The sequence below is a fragment of the Arvicola amphibius genome, chromosome 11, assembly GCF_903992535.2.
Source record: "Arvicola amphibius chromosome 11, mArvAmp1.2, whole genome shotgun sequence".
Classification (NCBI taxonomy): Eukaryota; Metazoa; Chordata; class Mammalia; order Rodentia; family Cricetidae; genus Arvicola; species Arvicola amphibius.
The window spans coordinates 81,429,853-81,448,214 of NC_052057.2; the positions used below are offsets into that span (position 1 = coordinate 81,429,853).

Consider the following 18,362-nt stretch of genomic DNA (forward strand, 5'->3'; position numbering starts at 1 on the left):
TCAGGTTGAAACCAGCACTTCCTGTGGGTTCAAAAAGCATGCAGATAAGAGGCAAAGCCAATTTGATTAAGGAAATTTCTAAGCCCCAGAACCCAAGGAGAACAGAATCCTAAGACACCACCGGCCCCTTTATATCACCCAAATCTTACATAGAATGAGAAAAGGAAAACATTTTCTTCAGGAGCCCTGCCTGAATCCTGGTGAATGGATTCCTTTTTTGACTCTATTGTTTCCCCTTTTCTGGATATGCTTGACTTTTTTCCACAGACTATCTACAGTGGGCAGATGAGGAATTCCCTCCAGTTCTCATATCTAGTGTTGAAGGACCCACACCCAGTGAGAAGGAAGCTTCCATGCATTGACCTCTTACCTAGGCAGCAACTTTTCAGATTGCAGGGTTTAGTTTAACTTTCAGCTGTGAGTAATTTCCATTGTGATTGGCTGGCTTATAGTCAATTTAGGATAATTAATGCCAAATTACATTGTAATTCACATAGAATTACAAATTAAAAGCTATATTAAGAGCAAATGAATTAATCAAAATTAATGATATTATGCTCACTTGTTTTAGAGCGTTAATAAGATGGGTCTTCCTAAAACGTTTAAACTTTAGCATACCATCCATCTCTCCTTTAATTATCTGACTTCCTGGTGTGGCCAGAGAAGGTGGTGGCATGTGGGCATTTCACAACAAGAGCACACACACTAGGGAGACATGTGGATTCAGCCTACAGTGGGGAGGGGCTCTTTTAAACTGTCCTTAAACATGCTGCCAGTGTCTCTTACCAACACTCACTTACAAAGCCTTTTATAAACAAATGAAACAATTCCAATTCCGATACCTTCCTTTATAAAACACAAGGTCCTTTTAAGTCTACCTAGACTGGACTCTTGTTTCTGGTGATGCATGTCCTCCCAGGATGCTGGGATTCATTTGCAGTCCTTGTGACACTCCCATAACAAAGTGGAGTGGTTGGACCTAGATGGAGAATCTCCACAGAGAACACACAACCCTGCATTATCGGCACAAAAAAAACCCTTAGAATTAACTCCCTCTATGGGTTCTTACTCTGACTATGGTCTTTTCCAGGTTGGTTGAGTCCAAATGTTCCCCTTCCTATGTGGTAGAGATGGAGTAGAGAGCTCGTGCATTCTAGGTAAGTACCCGTCACTGTGCTATATCTGAATCCAAATCTCAGGCTTTATTTTAAATTTTATCAAAAGTCACAGGGGCATGGGTGAAGGAAGTAGCACAGAAAGATATTAGTATTAAACAACAAATGCCATGGCCTTTTCAGACATCTATACTTCCAAGCTCCTAGACCCCTCCACAGAAATGTTTTGATGCACTCCCTTAGAATGCCAGGGCCAGGAAACCACAATGGCCTGGCATAGCAAACCACCATGAACTTCAATGCCATTGCAATGGCCCGATATTGTAGAATATGGGCTCATGAGTTCATGTGTATTGGAAAGAGAGTAATATATGTCAATACTGATAAATCAATATTTTCTCTTTCTCTTAAGCTTGTATCTAAGCTGTCATCCAACTGTCAATTTCTGTCACATAAATTTCTAAAGTTTCAATATACTGAGAATACAATGAAAACATAATGATTCATCATTTCCATTTCTTCCACACAGTTTCTAGTCTTAGGAAGTAACCCTAGCCTACAGACTTCTCCAACACAGTATTCACTGCCGCAGCAGAAATAATGGAACTCAGAGCTCTTACTCCAAATTTTCCCCAAAGCATCTTCAAACGACTCCCCCTCATCAGCAGTCCCTCCTGCACTGTGTTTTGCCACCTCATATTCTATTTTTTTATTTTTATTTATTTTTTATTTTTTTAAAATATTTATTTATTTATTATGTATACAATATTCTGTCTGTATGTCTGCCTGCAGGCCAGGAGAGGGCACCAGACCCCATTACAGATGGTTGTGAGCCACCATGTGGTTGCTGGGAATTGAACTCAGGACCTTTGGAAGAACAACCAATGCTCTTAACCCCTGAGCCATCTCTCCAGCCCCTGCCACCTCATATTCTGAAGAATGTAAGGTACTTCCTTGAGTATCTGGAATTATCTGTCCATGCTTCTTAATTGACCCATCTTGAGACCCAATTTCCTGGCAGGAACCTCAGCAAGACTTTCCTTTACGACTTTGACAAAGTCATTTTTGCTGCGTACCGCCAAGTTGTACAAGAAGTTCAAAGGAAAGATGGCCAGTTACTAGAAATACCTATAGGTGATTTCAGTCACTATAGAAGAAGATAGGACATGAAAGATGTAGGAGCTACTCTGAGGTTCCGTTTCGGTGGTGGTGGGGGACTTGGTGTGTTTCAAGAGAACGCAGTGAGATGCCCACTGAAACAGACTGTAAAAGTGGGTTAGTGGATCACTGAACCTCATGCTTGAACTTCGGTTTTCTCACTAGTTCAAATGTGGATAAAACTAGCCTCATCTACCATGACAAGTCTAAGGAGAGATTCAGATGAAATTATGTGTAAAAATTCATTAAAATATGAAGCTCTCTAGGCTTGTAAGAATTATTATTGTTGTTATTATTGATGGACTTCCGTGCCAGCCCTCGGGGTTTCTACCTCATATGCAGCTTATGGTTGGGTTTTATTTTTAAATCCCTGATAACCCAGGTAGCAGCAATATTACTGCAGGCCACCAATGCATAAGTAATATTCTCCAGTCGTCTTTTTCCTTCTCATAGCAGCAACAAAAATATCAGTCTGGAAACAACATGAATCACAATGAAAATTAGAAGCAGAAACATAAATATGTCATATCTCATAAATCATCTTCTTGTTCTGTTGTGCTCAATTCTTTAAAAAAGGGGGAAAGAAAGAAAAAGAAACCATTAACTCATGGGACCAACAGCACATGAATACAAGTTGCCTTTCTTGTAATTTCTGATAATCACCTACCCCTTACAGCTACTTGACAACTCACAGCTCTGGTGCTGGGAATTAGCTGCAGGAACGTTCCTCTGAAATGATGGTGTCATGTGCCTCACAAGGGCACAAAGCCCAGACAAACAACAGCAAAGCCACCAGTCAAGCTACTGGAGATGAATGCTCACGGAGAATTAGCAGCATGTAGATCAGGAGGACAGACTAAATACACAGCAGCATCTTCAAGCACCAGGCCTGGAAATATCAGCATTACTCAGTGTCCAGCTGGGGGCCCATAAAAGAAGCAGCATCCTCAGGGCTGCACCATTTGGGATGCAAAGGAGCTGCTGTTTATTCTCTTTACTAACATTTAATAGAATGTAGACGACTGTATGTAGCTGGGTGAAACCGTAAGCAGTTTCAGGAAGAAAATTGAGAAGTGGTGCAAATTTGATTAGCTTAGGGATTGGTGAATAAAAATGCATATGGAAATCAATGCGTGAATATACCCTGCAAATGTCTAGCTGGGAAAAATATAGCAATACGGTCATGCTACAACTCATGCACAAGGATAGACAAGGATGCAATGAAAGATTATACTTTGGGGGTAAAATTCTCAGACCTCAGAATCTGAATCCGTTCTGAAAGATGTATGAATAGAAAATAATCAAGTCACTAGGGTAACAGCAAAGGAACACTGGGCGGTGTGGAATGTCCAAATAATAGAACTTCCTTTTCCATCAAAGCCAGATCATTTCAAGACACCTCAAGTGACAAACAGAGCATCCACACCAGACCCAACAGCACCTAGGAATGCAAGGCCTACTGGTCCTTTCTGTTACCAAGCACCTAGCACCCATGCTAGAGCAGGCAATTAAGAGTGCTCAATAGGATCTAGCTTGACACAGCAGGTCTTCAGTACCTAGTTGTCATGAATGGAAGAATGAAAGAAACACATGTCATTGAACACAGAAGAATTAGCAAGATGGCAGGCACAGGGCAGAAAGAGCTGCCATGCTCCTCCTCGTGCTGTGGACACTGCTACACAGAGAACCAGAATGGTCAAGAATTTTCTCTTCATATGTTTTTACTTCTCTAGCACTGGAAACTCAACCCAGAGCCTCGTGCACAACAGCAAGAACTCTGCCATTGCACTAACCCAAGTTTTCTTAATTTTGTTTAAAGCCAAAGGAGTCACTTGATGAATATTGGCATTTATCACTCCTTAGTAACTTTGGGCTATTGGACAGAGTTCAAAAATTAGAGGACATGGATTTGCAGTTTGTTTTTTTTTTTTTATCAAATTCCCACTCACATCATTGGAACAACAACAACAACAACAAAAAGCAGTAAATGCAGAAGTGTTCTCAAAACCGTGATCCACTGTGTAAATTAGAAACACGGTGATGTATTGTTTCACCTGCTGCAGTGTTTGGGGTCCTCACTTATCCCCGACTAGAAGTATATTTGGGTCAATTTATCATCTAAGAGATAGAAGATGAAACCCGTGGAAGTCATTCACGTCCTCCACTCTCTAACTAGGAAAGGGTAGTAGCAGGCTTACCTTCCGAGATTACTTTCAAGGAAAATGATTAAACTGAAATGCAATGCGTTGGTTCTATGGTGCAGATGAAAGCTGAAGAAAAACTTGTCAAAAAAACAAAACCCAAAAAGCAGCACTGCATGTAAGGCTGTTGACCACCCTAGACAGTGTGCAACTGACATGACCAGACAACAAGTTTCCAATAAAATGCAAGGAAGCATGGATTTCTAAGAGGCCAAGCTCCTTTCCTATAACATGCTTCCTAAAATAAATACAGCTTTATGTAGAACCAGGTATATAAGTACATCTTATCAGCTATTCAATTTTAATATGGAGGCCCTACATTATTGTCATTGATGCAAGAGAACAACATGGTATGTACAGTGTGAACATGGCAGGCACAGTCTCTGCCTCTGGGAGCATATAATCCCACACAAAGGCAAACAGGATATGGCCAGCCCCAAAGAGGTAGCATGGACCTTTTAGGTGTAGGTGGGAAGTGCTTTCCAATCCAACGTCAATACAGGAATAAAAGGACTATCATTAGAGAATATATAGGAAGCCTTAGTATGTTATTAAAAAAAATAAAAATTCTCCAACTGTAAAGATTACAACAAAATAAGTATTTTGAGAAATAATCACTCAAAATTTACCATAAATTCTGTTTTTAGGGGTCAAATTCCTAACACTATGTCTAACACATAAAAGGTGTCAAAAATATTCATTTTATTTCCCCAAGCTATCTTGATCCATCTGAAAGACATCCTTTTTGTTTCTACTATTTTAGAGACAAAGTCCTAAATTCTCAGAGCTGTATTCACCGTTTAAAACAGTTAAAAGTCCCTCCCGTTGAGGCTCAGGCTTAGGGAGATCAACAGAGTTGGCCAACCTGTGTCCTGTCCTCCCCATTCAGCAACCTCAGAGGTTTTGGCTGTTCAGTCTATGCTGAGAAGAGAGACTGCACTCCTGGTTAAGCTTGTCTAGGAACTGGCACCATAAGGAACTTTTCCTATCAACTGTCCTACGGAATAGATTCACCTTGCTCTCAGTCTAGGTATATCGGATCTGTGGCTGAACAAGCAGGGAATCTATCTAGACAAAAGAGATAAGTAGCCCTCCTGGAGGAAGGGCAGAATTATTTCATTCTAAGCCGTTTTTCTTTTTCTTTTTTTATTGAAAGTAGATTTTTTCATACAATATATCCTGATTATGGTAAGCCTCCCACCAACTCCCCATCCACCCAAGTCTGCATCCAGTTTTGCTCTGTCTCATTAGAAAACAAACAGGCTTCCATGCTTATTTGTTTAAAACCATTTCTTTGACAATTATGGACTGAGTATATTAAAAGTAGATAACATGGTGAACTGGCATATACAAATATTGTTTAATTATTATGATAGTCTAATTAGCATAATCATCACCACCCATACAGGACACCCAAACCTCAGAATTTGTGAAAGATTTCGAACCTTCTAACCAGCACTTCCTTTGGCAGGCCCCCTGCTTAGAACTCTATAGGTCGAGTCTGGCAGGTTGAATAGCATCCTACTGAAACAAAGTCTGGAGTTAGCGCTAAAAACTCTCACGGACCTGAAAGCAAAGTCAAACTGGAAGAGATTTGCCAGGTAATGCGGTAGGAGACCTCGAACTCCTATGTCCTCTGTGCTCACCTGGTCATTTTTCTGCTGGTTGTGTTTGCTCTTTCTTTGAAGCTAATAATTTGGTGGCTTTCATTTGGAATTTGAGAAACCATTCTCCTCTGGACACAAAACCAAATTGCTAAGTTATACTGAGGAGAATTTCAAACAATGTACATTTAAAGTCCTTTGGGTCATAAAACATATGATACACAACTGTGCTTCAAACCTCTGTTTACTCTGACAACACAGTGAAGTTAACTAAGAGACCAAGTAACGACTGGCTAATGAAAGGAAAACTGTGTAGGACAGACTAAGACATCCTATGCAAAAGAAGAGACTTAATTTAAAAAGATGAAATGTTCTGAGTATGGTGGTAAATACCTTTAATCTGCATACTCTGGAACAGAGGCAAGAGGATCTGTGAGGTCAGGGCTAGCCTCATCTATAGAGTGAGTTCCGGGCCAGCAGAGGATACATAATCCCTATCTCCTCACCATAGCCCCAAGACAAATAAACATAGCAACAAAGAATAATGATGCAGAGATTTAGGAAGCCCATAGATCCACAAAATGGTCACTGCAGGTTGTAGCATAGCGTATCAAGGTGAGGCACAGAAAAAGGAAAGGGTAAATAAATTAGTTTATGCAGTGGGGATATTTAATGGCTCTTATGACAGGTCTTCAGAGCCAAACTGGTAAATAATGAAAATGAGACCTTCCTCTGGATAAGGGATGGTCCCAGATTACATTACCAGTGCGTAGTGAGACAGCCACCTGGGTAAACTTATGTGTGTGGACCACGTCGCACCTAAGTGGTGCTGCACATATTAATCAGATGGCACTACCCCTCATCTGAGTTTCCATTACCTGCCCTACTTGGTGCCAATTTCCTTTCTCTTCCTCGGCACCCCTTCTTCGCTGTTCTTTAAGACATGGGATGGGGGATTTGTCAAAGTCAATGAGCACTTTATTACAGTGAGAACGTTCTGTAATGAACAATTCAGCGGTTTAATGAGATTCTGGAGATCTGTCTCCAGCCTGTCCGTCAAGTTTCACTTCTGTAAAGCACCCTGACACTAATCCTCTGGCAGACCCAATCTGTACCCTGGGCTGAATATTAGATTCTTCCATGGTATATTGCATTACTAGTATAACCTCAGCAAAAAAAAATTGATGAACTTAACTCTACTTGAGGCACTATAGTTGGTCTGATTTGATTTTTCTCTATTGAGTATGAGGGAATTACTTATTTGCTAAGATAAAACAAAAACAATTTCTTATTGCCTACTGAATGCCTAAATTGATAATATTTATGGAAGTCTTTTAATTCCTTTTCAGTGATCAGGTCTAAAGAAACTATCTTATTGCCTGCAGAAACCAGTTTCTAAAATTCTACTTTATAATACTGTAGTCTTTCCAGAGGCAACTGTGGTAGCTTCTAAGCAGACAGAATGGAATTTTCCTGCTATCCAGATATCTGCACATTACCGTGTCAATCTCTGGCAGTGCCTCAACCATGGCACAATAGCAGACAGATGCCAACAGAATGGGTGGTCTCAAATCTCAATCTTGCTAGGATAAAAAGCACAGAATTTAAATCTCGTCTGTATATTCTCCCCTTAATGAAGTAAAGGAATTTGGTTACTTCATACTCTTAGCTGGCCATAGTAAATCTTGATGCTTTGTAGGATAGGGCAGGGATGTGGATTATTGAAATCCCTGCCAGAACCATATCCTCACCAGCACTAGACACCACTACCTGAATAAACATTCCCCAAAATGCCCAGGAAGCAGCAAGCACTTGTAACTGCTTTTTAAACCAAGACTGTGGACTAGTGAGGAGATGTGGTTGGTATCAAAAGACTTGGATTCGAAAGGGGCTCTGCCCTGTAAACTGGAGCCAAGTACAGATAGATCCTTGTTAAAGGATGGAGAGGGAGCCTGCTGCTCTCCAGGCCTCTTGTGCTGATAAGTCAATACAGTTTCAAATATCTGTGACCTGCCTGGCCCTTATCTCTTACTACTTTCAATAAAAGGAATGACAGCCGCTGACTAAAATTCAAAGAAGGAAGCAAGGTATCAGGAAAGTAGAATCAGTGTTTAATGACACATTTGACCAGTGGTAAAACAACAAACAAACAAACGTAACATAACATTACTACCTGAATATGGCTGGCAAGATGGGAGTTTACTACCTCATCTGCCAATAGAACACTGGGCTTTTCCTGGTATTTGTACAAGATAGCCATTTCCCACCCCATCCCGCAGGCACAGCATTCCAAGTAACATCAAGATGTGCGGATAGTGCTGCAGAATGAGACAGACAGTGAAGGGAGAGGGGAGAAAATGGGATGCACATCCCAAAGACTTCAGGCGCAGTACCCAAGGACAGTCACTAGGGATGAGCAGGAGAGGATTTAAATTGAATAATCAACTTTCAAACAAAAAACATCCTCCCTGTCCCCTAGACAAAGCAGTGACAGGATGTGAAAAGATTCTAGAGTCAGGGGAAAGGAAGGGTTTGCGAAAGCAGTAAGGAATGCATAATGAACTAAAGAGGGAGATTTTTTTTCCCTCTCTAGTGTAGGAAGAACGTTGAGGTCTTTCATTTGAGGTTTAAGCGTCCATCTATTTTCTGAAAGTGAAAAGAGAGAGAACTGGTATAGGAGCCACAGAGCGGGGAATAGCAGGGTATATGTAATCTAATCTGGGAAATGGGAAAAGGGGGACTCTAATTGGGTAGGGAAGAGGGAGATATGTGCAAAGGAAGGAGAGGGTAAAATAACCATACGAATGTCAGGAAGAGTCATAAGGAATCATTCTATTAGCTATCTGTCTTAAAAAACTATAATACACATACATCTATGTATATACATATACAGTTTAAAAGAAATTTTCTCATCTTGGGAGACGATGCTTCCTCCAAGAGCCAAACATCATCTAACAAAAGCCCTCACCCCAGGCATCGGAAGCTCTCTTTGGAGAGGTTGATCAGAATCGTCCTAGAGACTCCCCAAACTCACAGGCTGTTTCTATTTTCCTGGTTTTCACCCAGATGTGGATGGTGAAGGCCCATATTGCTAAAGACACCATGCACCTCACACACAGAGACCAGAGGCCCCTCAGTGGGAGCTGACCTGAATGCCTCCTTGTGGACTAACTTTCAAGGCACCAGAAGGCATTATGCAAACTTCCAAAGGAGGGAAAGGACCAACAGTCCTGGCCAGCTACTTATGGACACATACCTTGGTAGTAACCAAGAACTCTCTAATTGGATTTAAGATCCACTCAACAGCAGGAAAATCATGCCTGGTATTGGAAACCAAGCCAGCTACTACCCAAGGCTCTTGTAGAGTCATGGATCTTGAAGGTGAACCTACCACTAACTGCTTTACTAAACCAACATAATCCCCCAACTACATTTTAAATATCTCTCCTTATGCCCACAGATAAGTGTATTCCTCATAGTTCATCAAGGAAACTTCTCTTTACAACAGATGGAGACCACTACAGCAAACCACAACCAACCAAAATGCAGAGTTGGGTAGCCCAGTATCAATGGATACATCTACCAAATACCCCTACATCTGAGGCGCAGGGTACATTTTGGAAGGGGAGGCAGTATGATTGTAAGAGTCCTAGGATCAGGAAGCTTGTGGTGAAATTATGTCTCCTAGTAACATCAAAGCTACATGCATAAAGTCTCACCAACATGACAACTCAAACAAAGATGACTATACACATACACAAGTGAAGGCAGGGGAAAAAACCCATAAGGCCTCAGTCCTACAAAAAGAACTCAGGCAATCAAGGAATGCGAGAGCAGGAGAAATAGTCTTCCCCAGGGAAAAGCACGCCCACTGGTTATCCAGTACCAACTGGTTAGCCCTGAAAACAAATATACAAGTAACATTATACAGAGCAAGCAGATTGTATGGAGGCATATATTTATATGTCTCTGTGTGTGTTTATGTGTATATATGTGTATATGTGTACATATATACATATACTTATATGCACGTAACAAAAATTAATGGAAAAAAAGGTCACGGATTAGAAAGAGAGCAAGGGGGTATATGGGAGTGTTTGGAGAAAGAAAAAGGAAAAAGAGAAATAATTAAATTATATTATAATCTTAAAAATAAAAGAAACAACTTTTGAAAACAGTCCAAATTCCTTAGAAATGCACACTATTGCTCTTAGGAATTTTTGGAATGGGCTCCAAGTATTTAAAAAAAAAATCCCAAAGATTCCAGAGTACAACCATCTTTGAATATTTGTGTTTACCTATAAATTTATGTTAACATTCATATCATTGACTTGTTAGACAAGTCCTTCACTGAGACTTAAAACATTAAAAATTGCCAACTTCAAAACTTATTAATAAGTTATCCACAAATTAGTTAAAAACTCAAATGAAAAAGTTTATTTGAACTACTAAAAGCTATTTCTACATTTTCCCATTTAAATAGTTTTTAAAAGAAATATTTATGAGTGGTTTCTCCCAAAACCCTGAATTCCTTTTGTTTCAATGGCTTAAATATATATATAATTGTTTTACTATCCATTCTTCTCATATTAAGCTTAAGAAACATTTTTGTGGTGTCAAGAGAAAATCCCTTCCCTTTGCTGATTTACCCAGGTTTGAGAAAACCACAGTGCTGTTCTTATTCCCAGACGAGCTGAAGACTGGCGGGTGTTCACCAATGGCTGCAGATTGGTGGGTGCCCACCAATGGCTGCAGACTGGTGGGTGCCCACCAGTGGCTGCAGACTGGCGGGTGCCCACCAATGGCTGCAGACTGGCACATGTCCACCAATGACTTACCCACCAAGGGAGTTGTTGCACCTGATTTTTTCCCTTTCTGATGATGTCATGCCTTTCAGAGGCCAGGCAGTGTGCCCTTACCTGCCAGATCTGCTCTTCACTCAAGGAGGTCAAGCGGTCACTCTTGAGCACTTCCTGAAGCAGACAGTAGGGCAGCGTGAGAACGTCCTCCGGCCGACTCTTCAGGAGCTCCGAGAGATGCTTCACTAGGAAATCAATCACAGCCTTCTCCAGCAAAGTGAGGTGAAAGAGGTCAGCAAGTCTGTACAGATCCAAGTAATTAAAGCTATTTAGTTCCTGGGTGCCAAAAAACATAAAAAAAAAAAAAAAGCTCTTAGAAATTCACATAGAACAGGCAAGAAATTATGTCACTCACTACCATTTTCATACTGGGTGGGGTGGGGCCATTAATATTACATATATGTTTTTCAAGGCAGCGTTTTTCTGTATAACAGTTCTAGTTGCCCTGGAACTAGCTCTTGTAGATCAGGCTGGCCTCAAACTCACAGAGATCCACCTGCCTCTGCCTCCCGAGTGTTGGGATTAAAGGTGTGTGTCACTACTGCCCAGCAGGGGCCATTAGTATTAAGATAATTCCCCTACCCCAAGGGTGCTAAGTTTTCCTTCCCCCAACCCATATTCTTTTAAAAAATAACCTATTTTTATTTTATGTGGATGGGTGTTTTGCCTGCATATATGCCTATATGAGGGATTGCTTGGAACTGAAGTTACAGACAATTGTGAGTTGTCATGTGGGTGCTTGGAATTGAACCCTCGTCTTCTGGAAAAGCAGACAGTGCTCTTCACTGCTAAGCTGTCTCTCCAGACCTTAAAGACATCTTTACTGTGTGATTTCCTGAAAGGATGTCCTCATTTTGCCAGCTGAAATGCTATTTTACAACTTTTTAAAAACATGTGGAAGTCCTTACCAATAAAGACTGCTGACTCCTAGGAGCCATTACGAAGGACAAGAAAAAAAGAATATTGTGCTTTTTGCCTGCTTGCCCTCACTCTTCCTTTGCCCTTCATTGGCATTAAAGTCTGCTTCTCCAGGATTCTGTTGTATACTGAAGATCAGCTGAGACACCCAGGCTCATGGACTGAACAACTGTTGGAATCTGGGACTTTCTATCGCTAAACAGTCATTGTTGGACTTGCTGAGCAACAGTCTGTGAGTCATTCTAATAAATCCCCTTGTGTAAACACACACACACACACACACACACACACACACACACAATATCTCTAGAGAGCCCTGACTAATACAGGGACAATCATGCATTTCACCTTGTCTGTAGTTTAGCTCTTTGTCTACTGAAGGTAATGTAAGAACAGATAAGTGGGGACTGAGGACTAAGCAAAAACCTAAAGACATGCTGACTTCATATTGTTTGTGAAACTTCAGTCTCAGTGTGTCTATACAAAACTACTACTCACCCTGACTTAATGGAGTTGAAAGACAAAATTTGTATGTCAATCTTAACAAAGGAGTTAATCTCACCGAAAGACTCATGTCTTGGATATATATCAAATCCACCTAAACGTGGATCTTGTTTTGCTAGCCTTGACGATTCAGAACACCAGTATCATTCCCTCCTACTTATTCCCAAAGTTTCTGCAGCCATGCTCTCAAATGTATAGCCAGGACTCCAGTGTAGAAGGAGCTGTGGGCAGGCCTGCTTTTCGTCCTGCCCGGCACCTGCATAGCTAGCTTAGCCCCAGAATAATTACACGGAAACTGTATTCTTTTAAACACTGCCTGGCCCATTAGGTCTAGCCTCTTATTGGCTAATTCTCTCTTCTTGATTAACCCATTTCTAATAATCTGTGTACCACCATAAAGTGGTGGCTTACCGCGAAGATTCTAGCCACCATCCATCTTGGGTAGGAGAAGCATGGTGACTGACTCACTTCCCTTCTTCCCAGCATTCTGTTTTGTCTACTCCACCCACCTATGTTCTGACCTATCAGGTCAAGCAGTTTCTTTATTAATTAACCAATGAAATCAACACATAGGAAGCAGACCCACCTACATCACTCCAGGAAACTTTAGCCACAAAGCTGCAGCTCCCAGGAATCCCTGTCACTGCACCTCTGTGAGAGCCAGTGTGGTACACACCTCTGTTGATAGAAAGTTTGCCTAATTAAGTAGAATAAGAATAATGGTATGTCAGAGTCCCCTCATTCAGACTTCATAGTCACTAACATGTGGTTAGTGTTCTGTAACAGCAGAAGGACTAGAGGGTGCTATAAGGCATCCATATATTCTACAGACCTATTTAATTAAACATGATGTATTTCCTTTTCCTAGTTTCCTAAGACTATTAAGAATTATAATAACATTTTATTCTATTATATATATAAAATTTCAAAATATTTGACAGTTTAAATGAGTATTTTTTAAATCTGATACTTATTTAAATTCTCAAATATTAAGGGATAATATATACCACAAGTTCATGTGTTGCCTATATCTGCTTGGGTGTAGGAAAACCTCCTGGAGCATGAGTTGCCTCTTAGGGGCCACATCCATAAAGTAAACTGATTCTCCCTTCCCTAGCAGTCAGTAGTCTCCAGTTGTGCCTCAGTTAACAGTGGGACTGCATGAGCCCCTTTCTTATCCATGCTAGGATCTCAGCTGGTTTGATCTTGTTCAGGTCTTAGGCATGCAGTCACAGTTGTTGTGGGTTTATATGTAACAGTCCCATCATGCCCAGCAAACACTGTGTCACTGCGCAGATTCTAATAACATCTCCCCACCACTTCCATGATGACCACATAGCTCTAAAGGAAGAACATGATACAGATGCCCCATTTAGGGCTGAGCACTTCACAGTACCTTATTCTCTTCATACTGACCAGTGTGGGTCTCCATGGTAATCATAATTTACTGCAAAAAGAAGCTTCTCTGATGAAACTACACAAATCTGGTGGGACAATAAAGGGGAGGCCCCTACAATAAGCTTCTTTTTTGTTTATTTTTTGTTTTTTCAAAACAGGGTTTCTCTGTGTAACAGTCCTATCCTGGAACTAGCTCTTGTAGACTAGCTTGACCTCGAACTCACAGAGATCTGCCTGTCTCTGCCTCCCAAGGGCTGGAATTAAAGGCGTGTACCACCACTGCCCTACCAACAATAGGATTCTTAATAGGTCTATTTGCCACCAAGTCTTAAAGGACTCGATGCTTATCTTCAAAATACTGTTTATCAAAACAGATGGCCACTGAAGTCCACTGCAATGCAAACATCATGCCTTTTACTCAAAATAGCCTGGCTTTTTGTCCACATTTTATCAAAGGAATATAGCAGTTACAGTGCTAGCTTTTCAGATACACTTAAAATTGTTCTTCAGAGTTTCCTTCTTAGGATTGGTAAGTACAAGGCTTTTGGGAGAGGACAGGAGAATCTAGTGTGTACTTCAGGACATGCCTATGGGATGGAGGACATCTCTGAGTAAGTTCATCTAATCTAGAGCCCGGAGAATATTTCTGTGTCCCACAGCATTACTCTGCCATTCTTCCAAACCCTGCTTTTCAACTATTGCAGGGTTATCAGGGTTCTGATTCAATGGTCAGTACCAGGGCACAAAGAGGAGAGTAGGCAGGAGCAGAAACACCTACAGAGAAAAAAAGTGGTGGGCATGGAGCAAGTGAAGAAAACATGAATTGGATACAGAATGGCAATTGAATATACTTCATCATGGGTCTTTCTATCTTTATACACCCATTCTGGGTTTCTTCCCATTATAAGCCCACAACTTAAAAGCAGTCCACTTCAAAAGTACAGATAATTTTAAAATTTATTTTAATGTGGGATTTTAAATAACTGTTGTTCTTTTTATTTAATTTTTCAATATAATTTGATAAAGTTTTCCCTTACTACTCCTAGATCCTTCCCATCTCCCTACTTAACCAATTCATGTTCACCTCTCTCTCTCTCTTCCCTTCCCCTCCCTAAGTAACAAAACAATGTTGTTTTTGCTATTTCTTTTTACTCTCTTCTACTTCAGCATATGTATAGATTGCATGTATGTATATAAAATTTTGTCTGTGTATAGGCACATGTACTTTTGATATATAGGCACGGACGTGTATGGAGGCTCACAGTTGATGTTGGGAATCATCCTCATCACATGTCCATCTTACTCATTGGGGCAGTTCTCTCCCGGTGACACCCTTAACTCCCCAATATGCCTACTCTCCCAAGTCAGCTTGCTCTGGGACCCCAGCCTTGCTTTCTAAGGCTGCAATTACAGGTAAGCTGCCCCATCCATTTGACATTTATCTGGGCTCTAGAAATGCAAACTCCAGTCAGTACTCACACTTGTCTGGAAAGCACTTTAACTGCTAGGTCATCTCACCAGTCCCTATGAATAAATTTGCATGTAGATATGTGTGTATTATATGTGCATATTCATGTTTGTATACACATGCACACGTGTGTGCATACATATGTATGCTTGTGAAGGCCAGACGCTCATATTATGTGTCTCATTTGATCTCTCTCCCCCTTATTTTTTGAGATATGGTTTTTGCTATACCTGGAACTCATCAGTGTGGTAAGACTGGCCAGCCATTGAGGTCTAGGGATCCAGCTGTCTTCCCTACAATACTGGAGACAGATATAGACAGTAATGCTCGTTTTTCATCTGGGTGCTGGGGATAAAAACCCATGCCCTCATTCACACATAGTAAACATATTACAACTAAACCACTGTCTCAGTTCCACTGAGTTTCCTTTAAAGGTAATTCTTTAATCTTCTTCAGGACAATATTAATAAAAATCCAAGAATGATGTGCTATGAATAACTGAACAGCAGTACTCGTACTGAAGGCCACTTTTACCTGTCTGTGTATGAGAGAAACAGCAGTTCTGAGATAAAGATGCTCTGAGCTCCATCTTTTCATTGCTCCTTAAAAACAGTGTCCCCAAATCTCCAGTGCTTTCTAGCTATGTCAGAAGCGTCTGTTCACCTTTCCATTCATAGCTTGTGTCTCTGTAGTTCAAGTGTGAGCAGTGGGAAGGTGAGGGGAATAGAGAATCCACCTCCCTGAGACCATGATGCCATAGCACACACCCCTCCTATTGGGGCAGACAGGATCTGTGAAAACCGTACATAAATTTATCATGCAGAGGTAATCACTTTCAGTGCATACACACACACACACACACACACACACACACACACACACACACCCCACACCATTTATATTCTAGGCTTTATTTTAAAAAATAGTTGCTCCTGTGCCGAAAAGAAAAGAAAAAGGAAAGGAAAGAAAAGAAAAACTTGTATTTAAGGCAGAACACTGCAGACACAGAGACAACTCAGCACAGTAGGGATGGACAGGTCCCTGAAGTCATGCAGATGTGATTCTATTGATAAAAAACGTACACCGTCACCAGACTGCCACTACTCACCATTTACAAATGGAAAACTCCAACCAACTCACAGGGCTGTCATGGAGACACTATTTGAAAATCACTTCCCACAACAACTGGGCTCATGCAGAGTGTAGAGCAGATTGGGGCCGGTCAGAGCAAAACCAGGAAAGTATAAAAACCCCTGTGGCTTTGTATCCGAAAACAAAGTTCATCCCGTGTGTGGGAGTGGGTGGATGGAGGAAATTCTAACTGTGTGAAGTCCTGGGTGATTCTCTGTTGTTGACATGAGGCAGTCATGGCAAAGATCTTAGCCTCAGACTCATGGGAAATGGCAACACCATTCCAGAGGGATAGAAAAACCTTCCTCTTGACTATGTGAAGATGTTGATAGTGTGTACAGAAAATGTCCGCCACAGTTCTCTCTCCCCGGATGTTTACAGCCTGAAGTCTGCCCCTTTATGGAGACTGCTCCTACTGAGATTAGCTAAGCCTGTCTCTGTGAGCCCACTGCATGCCCTAACTCCCTGTTTATCTCTGTGAATAAGCATGCCTCCCTGTGCGGTGCAGCTGCATGTAATAACCTCACCTCTCTGTTCAGCTGTATGAAGCAAGCATGCTGAGCTTCTAGTGTGTGATGGCTTCTCAGTCAGATAATCCTGTCTACCAGATCCCAGCTTTACTGTGGGTCTGGAGGTGGCACATCACTGAGAAAAGAAGGGCAAAAGGAAGAATTCGGCCTCTCTAGATATCCATTACTTGAAAGAAAGTGTACCAATACATTAGGGTGGAAAGAAGATGATGATAGTAAAAAGAAAAATACAGAATGGAGCACTAAATTCATAACTTAATGGTTCTCTAGCCTATATTCCTATCCAATCCATTTTCCTAAGCTTGGAATTCATTTTCTCACCAGCTGTAAGGGTCTTCTCTGAGCTACCATCCCATAGCCTATTGTACCAACATGTCCAAACTGAACCTATTTCTTGTGAGCTTGCTTCTTCTGTATATTCTTTTTTAAAAGCAATTTCAGATTTATTTATTTTATGTGTATGAAAGTGTGTGCACCACATGCATGCAGTGTCTCTCGAAGTCAGAAATGGATGTGGGATCCCCTAAAACTGGACTTATAACTGAACCCAGGAACTCTACAAGAGTAACGTGTGCCACTAACTGCTGAACCAGCTCTCACCTCTTCCTTTCTTCTTTCGGACAATGGTCACATCTAGATTTCCGGATCGGGAGCCCCCACACTGGCCCATATTCTTTTCTTATATGAAGTCAATTGCCTAATCCTGTCTGTTCTTCCTTATTAGCATGTCTCTTATGTCATTTATCATCTCTTGTCTGGACTTCTGGAACTGTCAAAAATTACCATTCCTGCCTCTGGTATCAATTCTCTCTTTATGTAAGGATTTAACCATACCATGAACTGTTTAAAACTCAGATATAAATTTATTTAATAAAAAGAGAGTGACACCAACGTGGGAAGAAGATGTACTAGGGGTTGCCTAGAAAGAGTGGGAGGGTAGAGTTGGGGGTGGGTAGGTTTAAGAAACATTGTATTCATGTATCAAATTGTCAAGGAATAAATGAATGACATTTTAAAAAACAAAATACTTAGACATACTTAATAAAAAGTTCTAAAGACAATGCAAGTAAAACTATAAGACACCAAAACAAACTTAAATACATATCTCTTATGCTTAGATAAGATTTAACATTTGCAATGTCAGTTCTTCCTAATTTACCAACTAAATAGAAACCAAATTAAAAACACCACCAAAGAAGGAGGGGACTTGACCTTAGCCCTACAAAGCCCCAATTTCAGCAGAAAGCAGCCAGAACTAGTCTATGTTCATAAATCCCTTGAACTCCATCACTCTCTAACAACTGTTCCATAAAGTCATTTCCTTTTTATATAAGCAAAACTTTTTAAGAGAATTTTTTAAACCTAAGTAACAGACTCCCATCTGCTTATAGGAAAAATAAAATAAAATTCAGAACACAGCACTCTCTCCCATGACCTGGATTCTGTTGAATTTCTCATCCTGCAAAGCAGCATCAC

General features: G+C 40.8%; 1 protein-coding gene across 3 annotated transcripts in view; it reads right to left on the reverse strand.

Moving 5' to 3' along the window:
- The window catches only part of Klhl32 (kelch like family member 32), a 219,245-nt gene that overhangs the window by 55,967 nt on the left and 144,916 nt on the right, over positions 1-18,362 (reverse strand). The window contains exons 1-2 of one of the 3 annotated variants that reach the window (XM_038347467.1): positions 16,884-16,956; positions 10,998-11,213 (exon numbers count right to left, since the gene is read on the reverse strand). Coding sequence is in view for 2 of the 3 variants with exons in the window: in XM_038347465.1 (XP_038203393.1) it covers positions 10,998-11,213 (216 nt within the window). In the remaining variant the exon portion in view is untranslated. Of the gene's footprint in view, positions 1-10,997; positions 11,214-16,883; positions 16,957-18,362 lie in introns of those variants that run through there. The other 2 variants (XM_038347465.1, XM_038347466.1) reach the window with 2 other exon arrangements.